This window comes from Indicator indicator, chromosome 22 (assembly GCF_027791375.1).
Source record: "Indicator indicator isolate 239-I01 chromosome 22, UM_Iind_1.1, whole genome shotgun sequence".
NCBI classification, from domain to species: domain Eukaryota; kingdom Metazoa; phylum Chordata; class Aves; order Piciformes; family Indicatoridae; genus Indicator; species Indicator indicator.
In genome coordinates, this window is record NC_072031.1 from 9,420,037 (window position 1) to 9,447,806 (window position 27,770).

General features: G+C 38.4%; 1 protein-coding gene across 1 annotated transcript; it reads left to right on the plus strand.

Moving 5' to 3' along the window:
• Window positions 1-3,135: 3,135 nt before the first annotated feature.
• On the plus strand, window positions 3,136-27,770 carry VWA3A (von Willebrand factor A domain containing 3A). Its single transcript, XM_054391322.1, is given in 33 exon segments — window positions 3,136-3,200; window positions 3,433-3,553; window positions 4,160-4,288; window positions 4,355-4,437; window positions 5,680-5,734; window positions 6,523-6,621; window positions 7,855-7,961; window positions 8,240-8,365; window positions 9,505-9,613; window positions 10,670-10,735; window positions 11,511-11,636; window positions 11,789-11,927; window positions 12,017-12,120; window positions 12,327-12,407; window positions 13,230-13,324; window positions 14,005-14,124; window positions 14,841-14,915; window positions 15,527-15,671; window positions 16,237-16,435; window positions 16,801-16,871; window positions 17,409-17,558; window positions 17,986-18,076; window positions 19,201-19,311; window positions 20,032-20,129; window positions 20,281-20,433; window positions 21,120-21,228; window positions 21,968-22,112; window positions 22,629-22,773; window positions 23,846-23,997; window positions 24,839-24,965; window positions 25,558-25,655; window positions 26,401-26,464; window positions 27,690-27,770. Coding segments are annotated over 33 exon segments (3,639 nt in total).

The window sequence follows — 27,770 nt, forward strand, 5'->3', positions numbered from 1 at the left end:
AGTGCTGTTTCATTGAGCTTATAAGAAAAATTGCATTGCTAAATAGACATACTACAGTGTTACTGAGAGTATTTTAGAATGAGGTTGTTGTTAAAATACATTCAGCAGTTTCCAAAATAATCACCTATCACATAAGCTTAAGTGTTTGAAAATAAGACAGTTTGCCCAGTTCTTTTAAACTGAGTGCCATTCAGACCCTGCTGGGTCCTTCTCCCAAGGTGTTTTAATACAAAAAGGTTGTTTGCTGAATTAGGTATTTTTTTCTTTCGACATTTTTTAACAGACCTGTCACTGCAGTGTCTATAAATGACATTTTTTTTCCAGTCAGCTCATTCACAGGTGGAAGGGAGTGTTTATGGATCACTAGATTTTTCTAACGTATACCAAGCACCTGTTTGGAAGTAATGGTTTAAATATGATTTGGTTCCTAATTTAAGCCTTTATCTGCATGGGTAGTCTAAGGTCCCCAGTGATGTTGGTGGAGATAAAATGCAGTGTTCTGGTGCTGGATGCGTGTCTAGATTTTTGGTATTATCACTGCTGTATCCTAAGATCAAGTATTCACTAAAACTTAGATCATAAATTATGTTAGGGGAAAAAAATTAAAAAGCTCTTTCTTTTTTACCCTTGTAAATAGTCCCAAGAGATTTTTGAAACTGGAATGTAAGCGGAGGGAAGTTTCTTAGCTGCTAAAATTTCTCCCCTCGCATCTTACTTATTTCAGTTATAGTATGCAAGAGATTTAGGCTTATCTTGGAGCATACCTAGACTGTGGCTGGCTGGCTGGAAATGTATCTGATCTGCCAGTGCTATTGCTATGAATTATTAAATGATAGCAGAGATGTAACTAGCAGATTGATGACTAAATATTTGAGCATTTTAAGTCCAGAAATAGATGTGGCCATATGCATTGTACAAATCTCCACCCTGTAATCAAAGAGACAGCTATCAACAGTTGCTTTTAATACGGTCACTAAGTACTATATAGTACAGCATTAATTTATAGCAGAAAATCATCTTGTAAACTGTATATAAAACACTGTTTTATGGTGCAATCATTTGTCAAACTTCTGTCTGTTACTTTTGTTTTAAAGTTGTGTGCATTCTTTTCATACCTAAGAGCATCACTGTAAAATCTGCTGAAGACTATTTATAGGTTTTATTTGCACAAGGTTGTTTTAAACTACAGGAAGTTCGTACTGAACATGCCTAAACATCTGTAGACTTTTTTGGTTCATGAAAAGCAAATGTTTCCATATGAATCTTCTCCAAAGGTAATCCTGTATTTGTGTTGAGTGTTTACATAAACTTTTCTGACTCTGCCAGCCATTACACTGACCTTTTTGAAGGACAGCTCATTTCATGTGTCACTAGGGAGTCTTTTGCTTAACAATTCCCCCCAAAGGTTTGATGTCCCATCGTAATTTGTGCACACTTTGTTGTTTATTTGGCTAACAAAATGTAAGATCGGAAACTTAAATACCTTCAGAAGGCAAACTACTTGTCTGTATAAATCTTTACTGTTGAGCTCAGCTGAAATAATTACCTGCAAGCCGTTTGTCTCAGACCTGGGGAAGATGTGCTTCCGTGAACACCCCAGTCTAACCATTCAAGATCGTTTTCTGTCGTTAATCTTGCTGGCGAGTGCTACCGGGTTCCTGCAGACGCTGGTAGTTTTGCACCACCACCTGAGCCCGGGCCGTGGGCTGAAAGCAAAGCCGCCGGATCGGGGCTCTTGTGTCGTACCTGTGTTTGAGCCGTTGTTTAACCACTTCAGAACACAACTGTAGATTACTGTTTGCCCCAGCACACACACAAATAATGAAAGCTGTCCTTTGAAACCTTTGTGAAGGATGAAAACAATGAAGGAAACGCTGTCCGCAAGCGGGTTGTCCTGCCTGGGCGTCGCGTCGCTCCCCGCCCGAGGCGTGACCGCCCGCGTCCCCCGCCCCGGCTTTTACTGAGGATTGTTTTCTAATTGGTTCGAACATTTTTCAGTGAATGATTTCCGAACAAATGTTAATACAAACTGTATAAAATGAACATAATTTTCTTCACTTGTATTTTTGTTATTGAGCAAGTTTATCAAAATAAATTGTCTACTAAAGTCACTGCCCCCGCCTGCGCTGAGGGAACCGGCCCAGCTGCCGCCTCATCCCGCCGGGGGCCGCGCACACCACCGCCCTCAGGCGGCGGGAAGCGGCGCCATCTCCGCCTGTGCGTCTCCACCGGCAACGCCGTAACACGGCGGTGCGGCTGGGCCACCCCTGGGAACTTCCCGTGCTGAGCCGGGTGTGAGGCTGGGCTGCTCCTGGGACCCTGCGAACTCCCGGCACCCGGTGGGGAACGGGTCGGGTGAGTGCCGGGAGGTGCCTTGGCCTGAGGGTGTTTGGGGGATCCCTGTCACTTGGCGCAGGTGCCTGTCCGTTCTTTCGGGATGTGCCCAGGCTAGAGGGGATGGGGGCCGAGGAGTGGTTTCCCTCGTGAGGCTCGGCTCGGTTCGGTTCGGAAGACGGGACGGCGCGGGGTCGGTGGAGCTGAGGGGCCTTTCCCCGTAAGGTGAGGAGAGTCTCGGGAGACGGGACAAGACAGCGCGGAGAGAGGGGGCCTTTGACACCCGCTGGTGAGCAGAAGAACGCAGGCGGCTGAGGATGGAATGAGGCGGAGGAGCCAAATCAGGTGGGAGACAGGACTTTGCGGTCGCTCTGATCATGCCGCGGCCGGAGCTATACCTCCATACCCGCCCCGCCGGCTGGCTCAGGCTGCCGGCCGTTTGCTCCCACCGCGGTTCACACTGGCCCGCAGCGCTCTGGGGTTTGCTTTGGTTAATCTTTTTGACAAATTGAGCTGTGTAGCTTGTCTCCTAGCAGCTGTATAATGAACTGCATAAAATCCCTTATCAAATAGCTCCCGCAGAATAGTTACTAATTGTATTTTCTGTAGATACAGAATTGTAACTTCTCTCTGCAGCTGTTTTTTAATTTGCTGATGTCCTACATGCAATGTGATTATCATAAAAGTTGGTGACAATATTAACACAGTTTTTAAATACTGTGTATTCCTGAGCATTTAAGCTTTTTATTCTAATACTTTGGATTTTTTGCCTTTTTAAACAAGGCTAAGTCTACTCATGTCATGGCTACAGACACCAGGAAAACGGCACAGTTGTTGGACAATAATCAGTTTTTGGAAAACGTTGGGTGAGGACACTTACAAAATCTTGTTTGGACCTCGTATATAGATACAGAATGAATTACTGTAGTTCATATAAACCATGTCCTGTGTCCCTTCAAAACATTTGTCATTTGTCAACTGGAGCATGTAAAGAAATGTCAAAGTATAAAACAGTTCCTACAGAAAAAAAAAGACATTATGGCAATACAGGAATATTATGGGCGATGAAATCATCCTATAAATTTCATTGTCTTGTAGGGTGACCACGAAATCCAGACTACAGGGTAATCATTCACCACGGCAAGATTTTACTGTGCCCCATCTAGGAGCAGATAGAGGACTTCTGGTAAGAGATACCAACAAGACACGAGATCTGCTGGTAGGCGAGTTTACCTGCTAAATGGAGCAACTAGAAAAATAACACATACCCACTACAAATACAGAGTGGGAAATAAATAAGCTGATAGACAAGTGATATGTTTCCTTGCATATATTTGTATATTCACAGAATTTCATAGGTGAAGTCATTAAACTTTTTGTAGTTTCTCTGCAGAGGTGCATCAATCTGAACAAATCAGGCAAAACAATAAAGGCAGACTGGGTTTTGATACTGCATTTTTCTGTAGAAAAGCACAAGACAATGTGCACCCTTTCCTACTCTGATGTTGGGTTTGAAAATGCTTGATTTTACTTCCTCTTTGGTAAATCGCAGGAGTATTTCTTTTACTAAACTCTCCTATTTCTTGTCTTTCCTTCCTGTCTCTCCCAGTGTAAACTGTCCTTCCCACCCTTTAGCTCACAATCTGAGGGTATTCTGAAACCTCTGCATTCCACATCCAAAAGAGCATGCCAGTACGTAAAATGATGTTTTTCATGGATATGTGTTGCCTACCAGCAGCTATCCTTAGGACTTAGCTTTTTGTAGTATTTGAACAATACATTTAATTTCTAATACTGCGTTTATTTTTTTTTACTTGATCTGCAGAGAGTACAGATGAAAAAAATACAGTCTAAAAAGCTGCAAACAACAGAAGAATGGCTGAGGAACTACAGTTTAGAATCCTTGCAATTAACATTGCAACATCTGATGGACAAAGGCAATATTAGTTTGTAAGTGCAACATTGGCCTTTCTTTGGTCAGTCTTAGTTTGTGTGATTTTCTGGTGCTAACTATGTGTAGTGTTCCAGGAACTCAGAGAGTGGTGTGGAAGAGAGAGAGTTTAGAGAAGAGGTTGTTACTGATTTTGAGTCCAGACTTTCTGAGTAAGTATCCATCTTGTTTATGGTTTTGAACTGTAATTGATTCTCCATCCTTCATGATAACAGCTTCTGACTTTTCATTTGTTACCTCTGGGAAATTCAGAGTATCTCAGCATTAAATCCTTTTTGCTGAGATTTAGGGTAGGTGATTATATGTCAGCACTGCTGAGGCTTTGGGGTTTTTTTAATGAAGACGCCTATCAACCAGGTTTTGAAGTGAAATAGTTAGCTCATTTAGGAGGGCAGCTAATGGTTGGGTTTTCGTGGGTAGCATTGTGTATTTTTGTGTTTACTGTAACTTGAATTAGTTTCAAGCCATGGATCTAGTCATGATACGTGAAAGTTACAAGTTTTCTATCTGAATTTTAAATCTATAAAATCAAGGAAACTTAAACTGAAGAAAATATTTGATAAATAAGTTGAACAAACTGTACAGGGATCATAATGCTTCTGCTGGGCTCACTGTTCCTAGGAGTGCCACTACTGCACACTTCATTCTATCAGTCATGAAGATCCAGAATCTTCAGAAGGTCCTGCTGCAGTACTTGGGCCCTGGACCATCTAAGCAAACCAAACTATCTGTGAAACTGTTTTAAAAAAGGAAATAGCTTTTGTGATTTTAAAAAAGCAAAAAAGTTTTCTTCCCTTTGAGATGTTGATATAGACTTTCTGTTCAATAAATTGGAAAAACTACACATGTGGTATTAAAAATAAGTTGGTTGAAGTAAAACAGTTTTGGAGGACAGCAAGCACTCTGCTTTACCTCAGGTTATACCTGTTTTAAAATGAAATTGTGGAAGTTGTGCTGCAGTTAGTCTGGCACTTCAGCTGGTGTTCTGCCTTTCAATTATAAGCTCATACTTAAATTTCTTAGGCAGTAGTGCAGTTTGTATGAAGTACATCTCCTGATGGTAACCTGTGTGTAATGAACTAAACCCACTTTTGGCTGAGCTTCTGTTGTTCACACATGGACGATGAATACTCCTCTCTGAACAGAAAAGCCATCAACTGATAGAAACCATTTCAGTGATGTAGTTTTTCAGACAGCCACATATCTACTGGGATAAACAGCTTCAGGGAAAGAACTATTTAAATGGTTAACCTTTGTAGCCGTATGAGGACCGAAACCAGTGTTATAAAAGGTGATTTTGTATTTGTGAGAAAAAGATATGAAGGTTGAATGTTACAATGATGGATTCTGCAAGACAATGCTTCTAGCTAAATGTGTGCTGTGCCTTTTATCAGAGTGGTTGAACTTTATCAGCAGCGAATTCAGTGGCTGTTGCAGGACAGCAGAAAGGTAACTTCAACTTTGCAGCGTATTTTTAGAATGGAAATGTATATGGCATTAAAGAACATGTTAACATTTGAATGCTAGTGAAAAATGGCTTCCAGACAGTGGAAGCATTTTCATTGATTGCTATGAGTTGCTCATCATGGGCAGTGGTCCCTGTGTTGATAACTGGTTTTATTGATTCTTCATTGCTATGCAGTTTTTTGCTCTTTAAATCTAGTCTTAGCCAATTTAATTGTCAGTTACCTCTCATCAAGATTCAAATGGAAGCAGGGAATGCTGAGCTTAACATCTGACTTATCCTCTGCCTTGAAGTCCATTGTGCCCTCCCTTGCATCTCTGGTTGACCATTTATTGTGCCTAGCAGTGCTAATGCTTAGGAATGGGAAGGGGACACAACTCCCCCTTGAAGGGAAAAAGACAAAGCAGCAGCATTCCAGTATCTGCCTTCTACTAAGTTGCTTGATGTAACCTGAAGGAAATGCTGCAGACAGTTACTTTTTATCCTTTCAAATAATGAATAATTGTCTTAGGAATGAGCAAATAGGAGTCAGTGTTAAGAATAAACTGGTAGCCAGTAGGGGTTTTTTATTGGTTTCATTTGGGTTTTGTGTGTGGGTTTGTTGTTGGTTTTGTTTTGTTTTTCCCCTTGGCTTTGTCACTGTGTCATTATGCTAGAAAGCTTAGAGTGAAAATAAGTACCTAATATTTTCTTTTAAAGTGGTCTTTTACAGAATGAACAGTAAGATTTAAATACTCTAGATAAGCTTAGTATTTACAGTGATGTTTTTAAGGTATTTGGCCTTATAAAAGGAACCAAAATTGGACTTGTGGTTGATATGTCCACTATGAGTTATGGACCTAGACTACTGGATTTTCAGAAGGACCTTTTGGTGAGTAATAACAAACCAGACTTTGGCAGTTATAACTTACTAATCGGCTTTTGTAGAACTACAAGCCAGGAACTAGTTAGAAAAAAAAGTCTGCCTAAATTTATAATATGCAATGCAATGAAAGTTTTCTGTTGTAGAAAAGAATGTTCTAATGTAAAGTTTTCTTTGAATGTGTAGTTTGTTAATGTCTAGATTCACACAAACTCTGTTATGTACCAAAATAATATTTTTCATATGTGATATTTAGAAGTTTCTCAATTCTTGTACCAGCATATTCTATGAAATAAGCTTGCCTAACAGAAACGGTTCTAGGAGCTAAAATCAAGTTCAGCATAGAGCTATCTAAAGCAAATACAGCTTCCTTGTGCCTTTATGTTTTGTCACAACAAGGCACACTTCACATTTTTGGTCACAACCTTGGTAAGTTAATTACTTCCTGAAGTCCCACAAGAAACTTGTCCCTTATTGTGCTTTTAATTTTTATAAAACTTCTGTGGTAAGAAAGGCAGATATAGTGAGTCTGGTTTACTGTCTAACTTGGCAACTCATTTCCTTCCTTCAGAAATTATTTAAATTTTTGTTTATATTGTCTGAATTTTTCATTTGTGCATTTCATTTGTTCATTTAAATCAAACTAACCAGGAAAACTCAAGTTCCACGTAGCTTGGCTGACTTAGCCTTAATACCTGCACTAGTGTTTATGTGAACTAGTGAATATGTGTTAAATGTTTTTTAGCAGTTGTTTGATGGGTGAATATGCCTGTTCCAGTAGATCCTAGAATCACAGAATTGTCAGGGTTGGAAGGGATCTCAGGGATCATCTAGTTCCAACTCCCCTGCTATGGGCAGAGACACCTCACACTAGATCAGGTTGCTCAGAGCCCCATCCAGCCTGGCCTTAAAAACTTTCAGGGATGAGGCTTCCACCACCTCCCTGGGCAACCTGTTCTGTGTGTTGCTTCATGTGCTTGTCAACTAATAGCAGTACAACAAATATCCCCTGCCTTCTGCCCCATTAACAAATGGGCTGGATTACCACAGGTCTGCAGGTTTTGTTTCTATACTCCTTACCAACTACTTGAATCCATCATACTTTTTTCTTGAAAGCTTTTCATTGTGGTAGCTAAAAATACTGCTCTCAACCATTTTCAGGAAATGACTATTTTAATTCTTTTACATAATACCTCTGCGAGAAGCAGTATGGATAGTAATACATTCACTTTTACTTATTAGTGCTTAATAGAGGAACAGCTGTCTTACAAGAAGCGACTGTACTGCCTCTCATTCAGTACAGAAATTTCACCACTGTGGGAGAGTCCAAAAAACATCAATATTCAAGTGTAAGTAAGTTCATTTTTCTAAAAAATGAAGGTGTTTCAAACCAAGTCTCCATTTTAATTAGAGCAGTCTTGTGTGGATAATAAACAGTATTTTTCATCTTGTGCCTGCAGTTATTAAGGGGGGGAAACAGTGAATTTTGTGTGCAGTCAGTGATTTCAAGCTGGTTGTTTGTACATAAAATATCTTAGCTCCTGTGATTTGTAGTAATCTTCATGATCTACCTTATTTAGCACCTACATGTTAAGTGTACATACTCCTTTTCTTTTCTTTCCCATAGGCTACATGAAGCAAGAGAATGGATACAACAGCTGGAGCCTGGCCAAGGCTGCAATTTACTGAAAGCTTTAAAACATGTCTTTATGGTGAAGGAACTGAATTCTGTGGTTCTTATTGTAGGAAGCTGGTAAATTTCTTACCTGCCCTAAGAGCCAGCTTTAACCTAGATGCAAGAATCTGAACTTGATATAAAAATAAATAGAAAATCTAAGATCCAGGGTTTATGTATTTTCAGTTCATACCACTGAGTTTCTTGATTTCCTACATTTTTTACTATTTATAAATCTCTTTTCTGACACGAAGCTACATTTTTCCTTTGCAGATCAGTCACCAAAGTAATCATTGAGAGTCTACCAGCTCTTGCTTTACATTAATAAAAATCCTTCAGCATCATTAAGGATGTTAGTAAAAAGGGTCCACACCTCTGGGAAGGTGATGAGCTAGATTTTGTTGTAAAAAAGCATGAAGCAGTCTTGGGAAGCTTAAAATGTTTGATTAAATAAACTAACCTGGTCTTGGGTTAGATAAATTAGTGGCTTCAATTCTGCAGTTCTACTGTTACCATTTGCAAACTTGAAGTGCTGGAGTCAGAATTACCAGGAAAAGACTGCAGTGAGGATTCAGGGAGTATTACCGTACTCTTAACTTATTCATTGTATTTATTTCTGATGTGCAAACAGATGATAAAAGCTTGGGAAGTTTGGTGTTTAGGGTGATTGAGATTGCATTGCAGCTAACTTGCTCAACAGGGCGTTCAGTTAAAAGGTTCCAAGTTTTGCTTTGAACAAGAAAGCAGAAGTTTTTATTATGTAGCAAATGAAGACTGCTGAGGTCTAAACATGAAAGAAATGTTACTTTCTTTGGTGCTCTTGGAAGGCAGTGGACATCATTACAGAGTTGAAGATCTGAGTTGAAAGGTTTTCTTTTGTGGTTTCTCGCAGAGGGCAAAACCACAATTCTTGATTTTTAGCTTTCAGGGCTGTTAAGGAGTACTTTAGTACATTTCATCTACAAGCTGTTATGAAGTAGAATAGAATCCTAGTGCTTTTAATATCATTCAGATTTTCAGGACACAACAAAACCCCAGTAGTGGTACTTCAGTTAACTGTTGAAAGGAGAAGAGGAGGTCACATGCTAAATGACTGGGTTACATTCCGATGATTTGTTATTTTTTTCCCCTTTAGTTTTCTTCCCAGTCTTCTTTAGTATGGCATTTTACCCCTATTTGATTACTTCCATTGTTAATTTTTTTTTTCTGTTTATCAGTCCTGATCAGTCTTTGGAATTGCTGTCTGACTATGCTCAGCAGTGTATGCTGGGGAGAAAACTGCAGGTTCATGCTGTTACATATGATTGTAGCAATCCTGCTGCTCTGGTAAGTAGTCCTGGAATTTGTTTCCCATTCAGCTGCAATGTCTTCTTTCCTAAATTTGTGGAGAAGCTAACTTAGTCATTAAAGAGGTCTTGATGCAGAGCTGTGTTTTCTCCAGAGCAGATTTGCACACCTGAAAAAAATTGGAGCATTCATCTTGGTTAATACCAAAGCCAGAAATGGTGTTGACAGGCTTGGCAGCTGAAGGGAACCAGTTATTTCCAAATCATCGTCCTGTGATGAAAAACGCAGAATGAAATAAGGGACTTCAGCTAGGCAACATTGCAGTAAGGATGAGAGGGTAGGGAGAGGGATCATAGGAGAAAGACAGGCACTTTGAGAACATGTGAGTATGGCATTCTCTGGGATAGAAATATGATTGCATGGAATAGCATACATTGATAGTGCAAGCCTTAGCAGCCTTACACAAATTGGCATTGCTCATGAGCAGTGGTTTGGGTGTTAGTGGTGACTGGCTGAAGGAAGAGGGAGACACATGGACAGTCAGTTTCTTTTGTTTAGTTTTCTGTGTAGAAACTTGGTTTTAGGTGTTGATGGATTGTTTGTCCCTAAGGCATGTAGTGACTTAAGTGGCAAGGGAGGACAAGGTTGAAATCCTGGTTTAAAGAGAAGATTGGATGGAGTAAGAGTGTTGCAGTTGTGGGTAAAAGATTGCAGTAGTAGGTAGTAGAGAAGGAGGGGGAGAGGTGAAAAAAGCAAGGATTTAAGAGGTGGTTGTGGGCAGGGGAAGGACAGTCTAATATTTTATGTGCAGTCTTCAGTGATACGCCTTTTGTGTGACTGGTACAATCCTGCCTTCAAAGCAAGAGTGACTGGCATTTCAACACAAGGTGAATGAACATGACCCTTACTGCCTGTTTTGTAAATTTTGTTAATTTTCAGCCATATTAAAATGAGACAGGAAAGAAAGCAATGGAAACATAATTACTTTGCTTTTCTCACTATATCTACATCTACATTGTCTAACTGAATATCCACATCCCACATTATCAAAAGAGACTACCAAATCAATGTTTTCCTTCCTATTTATGTATGTAGGCAGTTCTAAAAAACCTTGCAGAAGCTGTACAAGGCCGTTACCATTGCTACTCTTCAAAGGGAGAGGTATGTAACAACTAGAAAGGAAACACATTTTCCTCTCTCTGATTCAGATTCTTTGCATTTAGAAGGTAATTATCAACAAGGACAAATGTAGAGGCTTGTATCTGGGAAGGAACAACTCCATGTACCAGTATAGGTTGGGGACTGATCTCTTGGAGAGCAGTTCTGGTGGACGGAAGGTTGACTGTGAGCCAGCAATGTGCCCTTGTGGCCAAGAGGGCCAATGGCATCCTGGGGTGTATTAGAAGGGGTATGGTGAGTAGGTCGAGAGAGCTTCTCCTTCCCCTCTACTCTGCCCTGGTGTCTCCTCCTCTGGAGACATTCAGAACCTGCCTGGATACGTTCTTGTGTGACCTACTCTAAGTGATCCTGCTTGTTGTAGATGATCTTTCAAGGTCCCTTCCAGCCCCTAACGTTCTGTTATTCTGTGATCATCTGAGTAGAAGTTTCTGCTGTGGTCAGTTAACCTGTGCTTAATTCTCTCTGCAAATGAAAACCACTTCCTAAAAACACAATAAATTTTGCAGATACTTTCACTGACTTAAAGCTGATGAATAGGATGAAAGCAGTGGCTTATTGTAGACTGACTCAATAGAATAATATTTTGTTTATTAAATGATTAGTAACTTTTATGTGATGCATTAGATATATTTACGCTCAATTCTGCTATGCCAGGCAGCCTTGTATAGGTGTTCGCACACCACAGTAAGAAAGTTTTGTTGGCTGGTGTTTTAAGAGTGGTTAAAATATTTTCCCTCTCCTCTTTTTAAATGCACAGAATTTTGACAGCAGTGATTTTCATCTGCTTATTGAGGAATCCCAGAAAGCTAAGAACCTGCTGGAGAGCATCAGACAGACTTTTCAAAGCAGAATTTGTGGCTCACATATTGGTAGAGTAGCAGAGGTATGTATCTTTTTATTTTCAGATGTACTTTGAAGTAGCAGGGGTAGAAGGTTTTTGTGTTCACAGTATGAAAAAAATATGGTATGCTTTGAGGGTTACAAAAAGTTCTGCCAAAACTTGGAAGAGTTTTTCTCTCTTAAAATCCATTTTAGGTTTCCACAGAATATGCAAATATAGCACCTTCCAGCTTTGTACCAAAGCCCCTAAAGCACGAAGGACCATTAGTTCTGCAAACACCATGTGGCCTGGCCAAAACCTCAACAGACTGGTTAAAGACAAATGGATTGAAAGGTAGCATGGAAACAAAAGCTTAACATGTATGAAACATAAATTCAAGGCACAGCATGTGTTTTATTTAATTTCTTTGTTCCTTGTCATAGCTAAAAAGTTAAACCTTTATCAAGTTTTGGCTCCCAATGCCTTCTCTCCTGTGGAAGAATTTGTACCTATTCTTAAAAAAACAGTATCATCAACTCTACATGAGGTAAGTGATAAGGACCCTTTCTTTGTCTTTCTATTGCTATGTCTTTCTAATTAAAATGAGTACCTAGTGAAATTCTGTGGACTTTGTCTAGAATTTGTGTCCTTGATGTTTATGCCATTCTGAAGAATGATTCAGGAAGAAATTCCATGTTAGTGAAACTTCTATGGGCTTCTGTAAGCACCTGGCTGTTTTATTTATCCCTCTAGAAAGTGATGGTGCAGTTTGAATGGTATGATGGAACTGTGAAAAATATCCACGTTGACCTGCCAGTATTGTACAACTATCAGGTGAGCTGTCTTTAGTGATGTGGCCTTGTCAGGTCTAGATCACCATCTAATTGTTCCACATGAGTTGTCCTGTTACACAAGGACTGCAGGGATTCATGTGCAGACATCTGTCCATGATCTGGTCAGACTTAGGACTCAGATTCATATCACAGAAACATTCAGGTTGGAAAAGACCCTCAGGATCACCAAGTCCTTCTGTTATGGTAGTGAGGAGAGAGGCAAAGAGAAAGAGTCCATCAGTGCTGCTGGTTTTGTGATCTGTGTATAAGAATGTATTTAGATTATTTTACCTGTGTATACATGAATCCTTTACCCTGTACGTTGACAGAATATGAAACCACATATGAATATGCTCACTTGATCAGAATTGTCTCATTTCATCTTGCTTTAATAATTTTGGGGGAAAGTTTTGTGTTCCATTTTATTTATTTGCAAATCAAATGAGTTTTATGAAGAGGAATGTCTAATTGTTACTGGCCAGACCAGGAAAGACTCAGGGCCTAGCAGGAACTTCCTATGAAGTAGCATAGGAGCAAGCTGGGACTTCAAAGACGTTGTGTGAAGGTAAGAAGGAGGAAGAAATGTAAAGAGGAGAGTTTAGACCTTTAGACCCTTCAGTGTTTTGTTTGGGTTTTTTTACCATTGTACATTTTTCTCATGGACTGTATTCTTTTATCTTCACTAAAAATGAAATGCTGCTGTCGAATGAAAAGTAGTATTTTTTCATCACTGTTCTGTGAATTTACTTAATATATTAAGCATTTGGCCACAAAAGACTTAACTTGATTTTTTTAACTTGCTTTTTCTGTATTTTATCCACAGAAACTCCTTGCTAAAATGGTAAGAATCTATGAGAAACGAATTGACTGGCTGTCTGGTGCTAGCAGAAGAATGTGGGGAAGTGTTTGTGAAAGAAGGTATTGTACTTGGATGGCCTCTTTTTTGTTATTAGTGATGGTTCTAGTTTGCCAGCTTTTTCTTTGTGTGCAAGTCAGCTCCAAGGATTCAGGGCAGAAAATATTCAGATGTAGAGACAGCAGCTGCAGATCACAGAATCACTGAATGTTAGGAGTTGGAAGGGACCTCAAAAGATCATCTGGTCCATACCTGAGCAACCAGTCTGCCACCGACTTGCTGAGAGAAACCTTACTCTTTATCTTTGGAGTAATACTGCACTTGCTTTTGGAATGATGGCTGGGGAAGGGACAGGGAACTATCTAACAACTTTTCTTGTTGGATAACATCCACGTGTTTCAGGCGTGGTTTGGATATTTGAGTACAGAGACAAGAAAGGATGTGTTTAAGGTTCAACAGCCACTACATGTGCCAGTACCCTTATTATCACACCATTCAAGAAAGAGAATTTTCAGTTGTTAATTTTTTTTTTAAATCTCACCTTGATTTTGCCAATTTTAAAACTTTGTTGTTGTTGTTGTTAATATTTTTTAATATAAATCCAGTATTTAAACTGGATTTATTTGCTGCATAGCTGGAAGATACTCCTCTGGCAAGTTAAGAGTATAGTAAAGATCAGAATATGTAATTAAATCAGTTTGTTTCTTCTTCCTTTTTGATGAATAACATGTTTCTTCTATAGGGTGGTTATACTTGTTGATATATCAGCGACAAACTCAAGGTACATCATCCATATCCAACATTCTTTGCGACTGTTACTTGAGGAGCAGCTGTCAGATAAAGATTACTTCAATGTTTTAGCGTAAGCAACTGTTTAAGATGCTTTTAAAATAGTTGTAAAACATTTCAGTGAAATATTTTAGATTTTTTAAATTGTATTTAATTTGCCAGTATTGGATCCATGAATGGATTAGATGTATGGAGACCAGATTAGTAATTAAAAATCACTCTTTTGAGTGAGGCTCACTGGAACTGATTGTATCATGCCTGTAACAAACTCTCTTCCTGCAGAAAGAGATTGTTGGTGTCTTAGATACCATATCTGAGAACTTCCTTTCAATTTTACAGTATTATTTAAATATGTAATAGTACTGAAATTCTATACTCACACCAGCAGTCAGAAACGTGTGGCACAGCTGCTGACAGCCAGACAGGCTTCTGACTGACAGCTAAAAGCAGGAGACAGCAACTCACAGATGTCCAAACCTGGAGTCAAGGCAGAACCCTTACCTACAGAGGAGAGATACAGGCAGTGTCTGATGGTTGGGGATTTTTGTTGCAATCCTTCTGAGATTTTTACCAGCTCAATTTGTGTCCTGTTCTGGGAGGAAAGATGTAATCTGGCTCATTACCTTGAAAATCTAACAGCTGCTGAGTGATGGATAAATGGTTTGAAATAAAACATGATAAAGCATCAGCCAATTTTATGTGTGCAGTACCCCAAACGATACTTTGATTTTTCAGTGTTTGTTTGAAAGCATAATCTATCAATTAATTGCTGTTGTCTTTCCATGAAAGATTTGGGAGCGATGTTGTGCCTTGGCAGCTGGAACTAGTTCCTTCTAAACCAGAGAACTTACAAAGTGCTTGGAGGTAGGATCAAATAACTTTCCCATACAGCTGAATTAAGTAATTATAGTTACCATGGAACAAATAAAACAGAGAAACAGATTGAAGCAGCATTGTGAGCAATTCAGAAAAATGATACTTTTATCATATTACAAAAACAGTTTGACATGAAGTGTTCTACGCTCATTCATGATGGTTCATTGTGAAAACAACGTTATAAAATTTAGTATGTCCTAGAGACTTTGTATTTCATGTGTATAGAGAATATATGTGTACACAGATAGAGAGATCTCTGTGTAAGAAATGCACAGGTGACATGAATAACTGAAAACTATTTCAAATGCAACTGGGGTGTTAAAGTTAACCTTACGTTTATTCCCCACACACTGGAAACCATTCCCAGTTCTGTTTGTGGAGTTGTATCCTCAGTGGTTTCATTATACCTCTGGTTTATTTGTTTTTTTCTGTAAGGTCTGCTACATTACAGACTTGCCTATAAGAGAGAATTGTTTTATCTCTATGCTTTGAATCTTATCTTTAAAACTAGTTTGCCATGGTTGCAGTACAGAAACTAAAACAAATGATTTGCGTAATTAATATAGCCTGTTTGTTCTGTCTGTTATGTCATCTTTTAGGTGGGTGTTGAACTTGCAGTGCAAAGGGAGTAGAAATTTCATGAGTGCTCTCAGGAGAGCTGTGGAAGTAGACTTCAAAGACAAAGATAAGCACAAATCACAAGGACTTTACCTGCTGACTACTGGAATACCTGATCAGGAAGCAGTAAGTCTGAGCACAGGTTTTGGATTCTCTAAGTTACCATCCCAGTATTAATCTCAACTTTATTTTTCTCTTGTTTTTTCCTTTTGGGTAGTCACTACACCTTGTTGACAGAATACTTTTCTCATTTACATATCTAAGCCAGCATAACTGTCAGGATCTTAAACCTCCACTTCTGCAATCACTATTCATGTGTTGGAGGTAGCAATTATTAATGTGTGAATCATAGGAAGTTTAAGGAATGTTTTTTGGAATCCTTTCCCACTCCAGATCTGGCCATCATTTCACAGCAAATTCCTGAGTTTGAATAAACCAGTTCTGAGTTTTTTTATGTGCTGTTATTCCCTTATGAGAACAAAGGCACAAATAATGTTATGGTGGAAATCCACAGTATGCTATGTAGACACAGCTCCTGTTTTTAATAACAATAATGCATTGCTCGATCCATGTTCGTAGTGCATGTGCTTTGTGGCTGTTAATCCATGTGCACAGGCTGGAGTTGTCTGAACCTTTCATAATCCAAATGCCATTTTTTTTCTTTTTATTTTGTTTTCTTTCCTTTTTCCAGCACACAGTCAGTGCTTACGTAGCTGAGGTTTGCAGAGGTTTTGATTTGCAACTTCACGTCTGCCTCTTCAGCATAATGGAAGACATTGACTCCAACAGAATGATGCCAGCCCATTATGCTAACCCAACTGAAACTGCCACAGCTTTTAAAGAGATAGTACAGGCAGCCAAGGGGAGATTTCACTGGTTTGGAGAAGCAGGTATGTGGAGAGGAAAGTCAGCATGTACTTCTTTTTCATTCATTAAATAATATTTATTAATACTATTTCCCTCCCAATCAAGTAGTTTATGTTTTTTGAGGATGCAATAATGCTATATTAGCACACAAGTTTGAGATTTTCAGTTCTGCTGCAGAGTGGTCTTAGTGCAGACCTTTTCTGCTGCATAGTTTAAAGATGCACATGTAAAATCTTGTTACTAATGTGGTAGATGCAGACTGCCTGGCTTACAGGAAACAAGAACATTTTGATTCTTTTTATTGATAGTACATGCTCTATAATTTGTTCTACACTTCAAAAAATCTACACTGTACACTTATACTGATTAGCATGTATTGGGTTAACAGGTATTTTTGAAAGTGATGATATTACTGTTCTTGTATCTGAAATTGAAAAAGCAAACAGCTACTCCCAAAAGGTAGGAATTATTTTTATCTTTTAAAGTTAATGTTTTTTATTCAGAAAAAAAATTCAGCAGTGTTTGTTCAGTTGACAGTGCAGAAGACAGGACACAATGAAAATCCTTGTAAGATGGGCAGGGATGCTCTAGAGTGTGAGAACAATCACCACAGAGTAAATGTGGACTAGAAAACACTCATACAGTAGCACTGCAGTGACTGATGTTGGATTCCTTATCAAATACAAAGAGTTTACGATTGAAATTATTCTTTCTTGTGGCCAATCCTGTCATAAGTTCTTCTCAAGTAGAATTAATTGTTTGCCTTTTCTTCTAGAGTGTTTGCTCAGAGCAGGGACAATTTCTTTCCTATGTGTTTGAGGAAGCACAGCACAAAGGAGTTCCTATTTAATTAGAGGTGTTAAGCACTACCAGATTAATAAATTTCATATTCGTTTTACTCTTAAATTTATAAATACAGAATGCCTGTCTTTTGAAACCTTATCTACTTCAATTCTGCATACATGAATTACCAAACAATGTGCGTTTCTATTTCAGTGTGCATTCCTGGTGGAATCCTTAAAGCAACGTTCAGTGAGTCACTCTAATCATCCAGCTGTAGCAGAAGACGGCTCAAACGTGCTTGCCAAGAAAGAGAAAAGGCGGCCACAGAAGTTGCCATCTCCTAAACCTACAGCTCTGAGTCTGGCCAGAATGGTTTGAAATGGTCCCATTTTTAAGATGCTGTCTTTTAATTAGAGATTATACCCAACTATTACCTAAAGGGAAAGGCGCTGTTGCCAGTCGAGTTCTGAGGGAAAAAATAGTCCTGCTTCTATAAAACAGTGCCATTACCATACTAGACTCCTCCTTCAAGTGGCAGTAATGGTCCAGACTTTTCTGCCTGTAGATGGTAATGTTTAGGTTTAGGGCAGCAGATAATTAAAATGGAGCAATTAAAGTTACTTAACCTAGCAAGAAACTGCAAATTAACAAATCACCATGGCAACCTCTTGACTTGTTAGAAAAGGCAGAAGAAAACAGGAACTGCAAAACAGTGAAGGGTACTTCCATTTCTGAATAATGCAATTATAATCCAATGAAATGCATTTTAATTTTTTTTTTAATTATATAGTGTATTAAAGATAACCATGGTGCAGAGAGAAATGCTTCCTTAAGAGTACTGGCATGGCGTCCTTCTAGTGCTAAAGCAGAAATTCCACCAGGTCTGTATGGATTAGGGGTTTCTTGGCTTCAGTTTATTTGGATTAAAAGAAAATGGTTAAATTAGAGTTCCAGTTTTAGAAACACTTGCTATTTTAATTTTTGATCAGACTAATAGGAAACATTGTAGTATTTGGAAATTTCTTCAGGTGAGTTTTAGCTGTGGTGTATCTAGCTTGCTTTCAGGTTGTGAGCAGAAGGAACACTGCACAGATGTGTAACTATTTCCAGCTCATATGATTGAATACCCATCCCATATCAAGAAACATCAAATGTGTGTGGTGGAAAGTAGAACCCTCTGCCTTGTCCCAAGCCTGAGGGTCCCAATCATCAGAACCTCACTTCTCTTGGATTTCAGATTATACTCTCCTTTTTTTTTTTTCTTTCTCCAAAGGCTCAACAATGCAGGGATTTATTTTTTTACCAGTTCCATATATATATATAGTTATGCTAATACTATTAGATTCCATTGTAATTAACATGCTGTTGCACTTGATTCATTTATGATGCAGTAATAAAATGGAAAAAACCCACAAATGTCAGATCATTTGAAGTGCTGACTTCTGGCTCCTGGTATATGAAACAGCTCTTAAATTTATTGCAGTCACTGCCAGTCCCTTAAAGTCCAGTTCCTTTCTGATCCATTTTTGTAATTTTCCTGTGTTTGTTCTTGGTATCTTCTCTAACATCTGCAAATTATGATGATATTATGATGATATTTTCTTGCATTTAGTCTTGAAATCTACTGTTGTATTGAAATGAGATTGTAGATCTGTAAGCAGTAGTTACAATTCTGGATTCAGATTTGCTGCACTTAAGGTGCTTTGTCCAGTATTAATCAGCTTTTCCAACAAATACTGCTTATTGTAACCCCTGATATTTTCAAATTACACCCTCTGACATGTTTCCTGATGGCAGTTTATAAATTTGTAAAGGTTTTGGTTCCATTTCTACGGAAGCAGCATAAATAGTTCTGTAAAATGGATTTTTCTTAACCAGTACCTCAGAAAAGTATTTAAAATTGTGCTAATAGGAAATGATGAACTGGAGAGCAGTGCTCCAAATAAGACTTTAATCAAGTTGATGGAAGTCCACATTGCGGTTTGTTTGTTGTTTTTAATTGCAGCACCAGCAGTGAAAGAATGGCCTCAAACTGAGAATATAAGAAAGCATAAACCAAGGAAGCAGCCAGAGTTTTCTGTGTCAGTATTTTATACTGGTGGAGGAAGGAATGTAGGTACGTGTTTGGATGTGATAAGCAAAGCTTTTTTATTATCAGTGTTCTTCTGACAAAACTGTTAGGATGTTAAGTTGCTGAGGATCATAGAATGGTCTGGGTTGGAAGGGACCTCAGAAGGTCATCTAGTCCAACCCCATCTGCAGTCAGAGGAGACATCCTCAACTAGACAGGCTGCCCAGAGCCCTGTCAAGCCTCACGGATGGGGTCCCAACCACGTCCCTGGGCAACCTGTTCCAGTGTTCCACTGCCCTCATGGTAAATCAGTGTGCTTTAAATAGTGCTAGGGAGTTTTACTTCCCAAACAGTGGTGGGGTTTTTTTGGTTTGATGTTTGGGTTTGATGGTTTGGTTTGGTTTTTTTGGAGTGCCTTTAATTTGATGGGGGTTTCAAGGTTTTTTGTTCTTTGCTTTTTGGGATCTTTTGCTCAAAGATGCTCTAAGGAAAAATGCTGCTATCATGGTTGAGATGATTACAGCAGATTTGGTTTGGAATTTCTTGAAGGAGACAATTTTTTTAAATAAGTGCCTTTTTTTATTTAATACTTTGATAGAAAGAAACTTTGCATTTTTTTCAAAGGTGGGATTGAGTAATGCTGATCTCTGAGGCTTTGAGGTTTTTTGGTTTTGTTTTTAATAGATAGTCCTGTGTGATTCAAAAGAGCTATGATTTAAACCTAGGGCTCCCTCCCAATATGACTTTGTTCATTTTCTAAACTAGGTACAGTGTACCAAAAGTACCCAAAGACAATGTGCACAAGAAATTCTGTTCCCTCTGTTACACTGCCAAAAAAAGAGGAAATATGTTCAACCAAAGAGGTATTTTGCTCATTACTAATAAATTGCTGTTTTGGAATTATCCATGTGAATTAATGTGAACATGTTAATTGTGATTCTTCACAATGTGTTATTACTTAAACTGTTCTAATGTTTACTAACAACCATGTGGTCCCTTTGTTTGTCTTACAAGTGGCTGACCAAATACAGTATTAAAAAGCTTAAACTGGAGTTGCCCAGACTGATGTTTGGTCCAGGCTGCACTCACCAAAAGAAAACTGTGGAGTCTCTGCACAAGAAAGTGTCAGCAAAATACTGTGCTATCTTCCCTAGTGTTGAAATCAATGTAAGCATTTGCAGATGTCTTACCTACAACACTGAAAAGCTTTCTGTTTCTTTAAGACAATGCATTTGATCAACATTTGTGTCTTGGTAGTGTGGTGTTCCCTCCTCTATTCTCTGCTCTTTCTAAATCATTCCTCTATTAGAAAGCTACAGAAAGATCCTTTATTCACCACAAAATTTATTTAATATGGTTGAAGTGCAGACTGCATGGAATCTTTGGAATGCCTGGCGTTTCCCTCTGGTCATACAGGGTGAAAGAGAACTGTAAAATTTGGAATAAAACTTGTAAAAGTCACCTGTGAGTTGAAACTGGGAAAGTGTTGGATCTTGATTGTTTTGATTTGTGTAATGACTGGAGAGAAGCATAACAATTTAAATTTAGGATATTACTGCTCTATTATATCTATAAAACTGTCAGAAATAATGCAACAGATGCACCTGTCCAGTCAAATGATATTTTTTTTTTGTTCAGCACAACTGGCTGGGATGAGAACGGAGCTTTCTTAATTTGGGCAAAGCAGTTATTTAGTTATTTGGAACAGTCACCAAAATTTTCTTGCACTGTTTCATGGAGATAAAGATTGAAAAACCTGATCTCTCTCATTTCTAATGCAGATGTTGCATGTATAGCAGCTGAGCAAAAATCTCCTGAAGTAAAATGCTCTTGTACAAACTGAATTTTAACAGGGGGTTGTGAAGCATCTGCAGATCCAATCTAAAGAACTGGAAATTTATACTCAACAACTGGAGAAAGTGCTACAGCGCTACATACAAAGAATACAGTGGCTTCTGTCAGGTACTGGTGTGCAGCTGGTTTTCTATAAAGCAGGCTTCTTATCTACTATTTTTAATAGAATAAGTCTGAACATGGATCTGGACCTCAAATATGCTGCAGAGTCACCCATTTTGCATTTCATGGACATCTAAAAAATACTCTTACGACAATAAAATTAAAATACAAGAGAATTCAGCATCTGTGTAGCTGACAAACATCTAGACTGCTGTGAAATAATTAGGGTTGTGATGTAAGTTTTTCCTTTTTGCATGTCCATGAATATAAGGTTTCTGGTGTCAGCAGCTTTCTATCAACAGAATATATGCAATAACATGTACAGGCAAATCAACTTTTCTGTTTCTTTTGGTAAGGATGTGCCCTATTTAGAAGTTCAGCATCACTGCTGGTGAAAAGTATTTTCAGCCTTCTGTTGCCTATGAAGATCTTTGTTGGGAAACAGTTTTTTGGTTTTATTGGATTTTAAAGTAGGAGATACTGACTCTTTGATGCAGGTTGCTGCAGTTGGCTAGTAGTTAATATTTGACAGTGCTAGATTGGAAATAGCAAAAGAATTTTCTATGAACCTTTGAACTACCTTGTTTCCACACAGATTTAGAATTTATTATTATATAGAATTATTATTATAGAGATATCCAAAATAATCCTTAAAGGCTGCTGGTTTTACAGTATACTCACTAAAAAAGTATGTTCAATAAAATAAGCCTGTGTAATGACAGTTGGTTTTAATGTTGTGGCCCAGGAAGCAGAAGGTTGTTTGGTACCATTGTAGAAGCAAATGTCTGTCTTATGATTGACACATCTGGTTCCATGGATCCATATTTGCCATGTGTAACAAAAGAACTTACCTCTCTTATCTGGGAGCAGCTGAGGAAAAATGAAGTCAGGTATGATGAATGACAGATAAAAGACTGAAATTGGCACTTATTGTTATGTAACAAGGTTAATAATTATAAATAATACTGAAATGCAATCCAAGTAATTTTTATGGTAGAGCATAATATGCATATGAGCTGCTTTTTCTGTTCTTCTAATTAAACAGCTACCAATTCTGAGCTCTTAAGATTTGAGCCTCATTTCCCGTAGGCTAATGCTTTTCATTCTCTTCAGTTCAACATTCCCATAGATTTTCTGCTTGTTCAGGGTGAGACAGGCTTTCTGACTCTTCTAACCTTGAAGACCTTACCCCACTACTAGGCTTTTGGTTGGATTTTTTGTTTGGGTTTTTTGTTGGTTTGGAGTGGGGGTAGTTGTTGGTTTATTCAGGGTTTTTTTTTTTTCAATTATATTTCTGTTTCTGTTTGGTGGAGTTTGGGCTTTCTAAATTAGAAGAAAACTGGCTTATCCAAAGTGACTGATAGTATTGATTAGGGTTAAATGTTGTGGGACATCTTTCTGCTCAGGTTTAACCTGCTGAGGTTTGCAGAAAATACAGAGAGTTGGAAGGAGCATCTTGTAGAGGCAACTGATGAAACATGTCATGATGCTGTGCAGTGGGTGTCCAGTTTTCAGGCTCATGGTACTGCCTGCATCCTTATGGCTTTACAGGTTAGTAAATAATGACCTACATTTTGGAGAAGACATCATGTCTTGTGGTAAAACACATCCATCCGAGTGATAGTTTTTTTAGGAAAATAAACTTGGTCAAAGCATACAACATTTTTATATGCCAAAGCATTAGCAGAACAGCAGTCAAGCCACTGTTTCTGTCCCCAGGGCTTGTAGATACTAGAGTTGCTCATACTGAGTTTAAGAAAAATGTAAAGTATCAATGGTTACATTAACATTCATGTTCAAAGAATACTGGAGAGAGAAAATAGCCAGTTGCTCAAATGATGCTTCTGTACAGCTGTGGCTGTAATAGATTTGTTCTGAGCCAGCCTGGGGATTCAAAGAAGCCGTGTTGGAATCACCTGGGCATTGAGTACAATTCCTGAACATTAGTAACAGATGAAGAAACTCTTCTTCTACAAAAATTCTCAGTGTAGAAGTCAACCAGTAATAATAACCTCAAACAGAGACTGAAAGAACTTGCAATTTTCATGAGCTGTAAAATTTGAATAAAAAAAAAAAGCTACCTGAAATGAATGATTCTTCTTGCAGACACCTTTGCAGAATCTCCTTATGGATGTTATGGAATTCATCATGAATCAAGTCTGGTGACAGTGTGTAAGATCTGTGTGTTACAGAAATGTCCACTGAGTCAATTACCATAGCAGGTTTTCATAATATAAAAAGCCAACTCCTAGTGAGCCTGATTTTCAGACTTTAAGCATCTTTAACTCCCACAAAATGTGATGTAAAAATCTTCTCTCAGCAATTCTCCAAAGCCAGTTAATTTGCCTTTTTTCAAGGAGCCAGGTTTCAGTGGTGCCCTACTTATGAATGTGTTGTCCTATGCTACAAATTATCTACTTATTTTTCACATTTATATCCTTGATCTCTTTCATATGTACTGAGAAGGAAAAGACAATATTAACTCAATGTGGTAAATATAAAACTATATTAAATCATTTAAATAGTATTTTCAGTTTTCTATAAAACTGCTTTTCTATGTAACTAGAAAGTGTAACTTTTCTATAAATGTACTCATTGCTTAAGTTTCTTTTCTACTTTTCAGAATGCTCTCAGTTTCCAAGGTGTAGAGGCACTGTATGTACTGACTGATGGAAAACCAGACACCAGTTACAGTCTGATTTTGAAAGAAATTGAAAGACTGAGAAAGAAACAAGATATTAAAATCCACACCATTTCATTTAGCTGTACAGACAGGTACATAATACTTTGCCAGAGCAACAAAATCTTTCAAATGACTGATTCATTTATTGTCAGAAGGCTATGTTACCAAGATGGGCCACATGCTCAGCTCACTGGACATGAAGTTTGAGCTCAGTGTTCATACATGTGGTAACTGGCTGACTCAGGTAATTGCCACGTGGCCTTCATCTCCCATAGCTTGTGTCCTTGAGAAAGTTGCTTTCACATGCACAGAGATGCAATAGGCACCACTGTTCAACTACACTGAGGTGAGTCCTGTACTGTTACCATTATTCTGTCACATTCACATCCCTACAGAGGCTTAAAAACACCCTGACACACTGACCTGGTCTGGAATCAGGACTGCTAGTAAGGTGCTAATGCCAGCCATGGGCTAAATATATATTCCTGATGTTCCTTCTCAAGGGTCTTTGCATGGTCAAGAACTGGGGACCATGGGATAATAACAGAAAGTGTGTGCTTCTCTAAATTCTCACTCAGGGCTGTGCCTGTGTGATGCAGGGAGCAGATATCCAAGCAGCTTTTCAAGCTTTCTAGAATAGGTGCATGTTGGTTCTGCCACCTCAAAACACAGCAGTTGTCCCAGCTCTTCAAGAACTCAGCCTTTCTATTCTTGAATTGAATACAGCATGTCCAAAACCAGCCTGTCTTGGAGGGTTATGCCACCTAAGCAGTTTATATTCTTCATTAGCAATTGACAATTAGAAATAATGCAGAAGTTCATAATAAAGTTCTCCAAACTTTTTTTTTTTTTAATGCAATATTTTTCAAGGAATTCTTAGAAATTCTATCAGGAAATAATTTCCCTAAGTAACTTATTAATTTGTTTTAACAGAGGAGCTAATGAATTTCTGAAGAAGCTTGCTTCCCAGACAGGAGGGCGCTACCACTGCAGTTTTGGAGATGTGGATGGACAATTAGCAGCACAGAGACTGTTGACAGAGGGGTTTGATGATGAAGATGTATGTTACTTGGATTGGATTTTTTGGCTTTGGTTTTGTTTCACACTAGCTTAGTACTACAGCAGCAGTCAAACTGTATTTAAAAAGGAAGATCATGAGAAACATTAATACAGGGATTCTAAGATAGTTCATGTTGAAACCTAAAGGAGATATCTGAGTACACGGCTTTCCCTCTCTGCTAGCTGCCTTGGTCAGGTGACAGAAGCCATAAAAAAAAGTATACAGTGTTTGAAAGAAGCAAAAAAAAAACCAATTTTTTTTAATCTGGGCACTGTGGGTTTTAAACAAACTTTAACTTTTACTGTGCCTTCTGATCTCCACCATCCTATATTTCAAGATGTCATTGTAAATGAAAGCTCCAGCTGGAGACCTCAGGGATTGCCACAGCAAAAAGTATCTTAGCAAAAAGTAAACAGAGCTATACTCAAGCCAGGCTTGCTCTGCTCTCTCTCCTCTTGGAAGACCAAGATCTTCTCTGCAAGTAGATGGGAGCAGAGAGATTTAGAGTTTAGGCTCAGTTAATTAAGTGGATTGAATTTGAAAATAATAAATAGGTGCAAGTTGATGTAGAATATTCTAATTCTATTTTCAGGATCCTGTTTTCCCTTACTTTGAAGGGGATGATTTAAAGACACTTACGCAAGAAGTAGCAAAAGCTAGAAGTTTCTTAAAGCAGGCAAAATCTTACAAGTGAGTATTTCTCAAGAATCTTTCAATAATGGCCTTTTTTTTTTATTTCATGGAAGGAAGACAGTATCTTAACTTCTGGTGTCTGCTATTTAAAATAGAATTGGTGTTTCTTTCCTTGTCCTATCGTTTTCCTTCTGTTTTTGAGGCTTGGAAAAATGACATGCAAGCAAGCTGTCTGCCAGCTGTCTGCCTCAGAGAGACTTAGTTTTACAAAATTAGCTACCATTGTAGTAAAGCTTCTGAGCAATTCTAACAATGTGTTAAACCCCAGGGCTGTTGTGTTCAGTCATGTAGCAGGTAACAGGATGGTGTGACACCAGGCAGGGGTATCCAAGCAGACTCCAAACCAGCAAAGTAATTTCCTAGAGGCAGCATAGTCCTGTTGGCACAAATGCCATCTATAGCTCAGCAGACTGAATTGGCTTGGGTGGCACACCATTCCCTGCTGCTTCTGGTATCATTCAGATCTGGCTTTCATACCTGCCTAGAACTGAAGTGAAGGACAGTTAAATTGTATTGATCCTTAACTTAGTTATTATACTTCCTGTATACCAACCCAGAACCAGAAAGCACCATTTCTGTAGAAACAAACAGCCAAAAGTACTTGCAAAGAACTTCAAAAATCACTGTACCTCCTGAATGAAAATATTTTTTTTGTCACAGAAGGACATGGCTAAGCAGAGGTACTAAATGTCTGTTTGGAAAGCTGCTGTAATTCTTGAGACTTTGTTTTTCTTTCAAACAGGTTATTGCTTCAGAAATGGAATGGAAACCAAAAGGAAAATTCTGACTTTTAAGAAAGCTCTCAGGTAAACAGTCACTACAATAGATCACAGTTTATATCTAGTTCATGTATTTCAGTGAAAGGATAATACTTTGTAAGCCTAATGTAAAATGTATTCATTTCTAGCAATGACTTTTTCCAGAGTTGAAAGGATTTGCAGTAATTCTAGTTCTGAGCTGAATTAGTCCACAGTATAACTTCATATCCACAAAGAACAGTTCAAAGAGAGCTATCTGTGTTTGGGGTGAAAAGAGCAAGGCAGATGTGTGTTTGTAGTTATTAATGGTGTAGCTCTAAGTGCAAACATCTGAACACATTAGAGCATTAGGACCAGATGTAATGGCTGTAATAACAATTGCTGCATGGACTGCATGATTTATCAGTTAAAAACAAGGCTGACTGAAAAAAGACTCCCACAAACAGTAAAGACAGCCTCAGCAAACACTGGGCTATTGTTGTAAAGTTGTGGGAGAGGCAGCTGGACAAACTAAACCTCTCATGCAGCCAACCTACTGCTTCAAATTGGAAAGTAAAACTTACAGGACAAGAGAAATTGCTGGGCAAAAGTACTTTCTCGGGGTAAAATGAGACAGAATCATTTGTCACAAGAGTTGTTTGAGGAGGGGAGAAACATGGGCATGCAGACAACTGCAAAAGTTATGCCTGCCAAGATACTCATTAAGGAACAGGTGTAAGACAGTTATGTAGTGAGGCTGGGTTTTAAATCCTTGTTTCTGTAGCTGTACTTTGTATTTTGGTTTACAAACATTGCCCAGTCTTTCAAAGAGAAGGAAAAAAAAATCCAGTCAGACCGACTGGTTAAGAATGCTTGATTCAGTGGAGAATGGCACCTGGAGCTTGGTCAAGTATGTGCAGAATTGGTCATAGAAGGGCTGATCACTAAGGAGAGGTGCTTGGAAAGCCAACAGATTTATAATCATCCTGCACTAGCCAGAAGGTTGTTACAGACACGTGAAGACAGAGGGTAGTGTTCCACAGCCATCTCTCTTCAGTCTTCCAAGGTAAATGTGGAAGGTGTTGCTTGCATGGTATACAGGAAGACATTCCTGCCAATGTACTTCAGAAAGAACATAGCATAATAGCACAACTAAACAGATAAGTAGGGAAAATTGTACGTTTAAGTTAATCTATTTTGGTTTTCCATGACCATTTTGTGAAGAGTGATGGTGAGCCTATGCAGTTTGTATACTTTGGTTGTATTTTAAAAGCTGTTTGTGCTTGGCTTTTAGGATTACATTTTGGATGAAGAAAAGATACTGAAGAGGTTTGGAGTGGTACCATTAGTCCACTTCTTTTCAAAGTATGCTTAA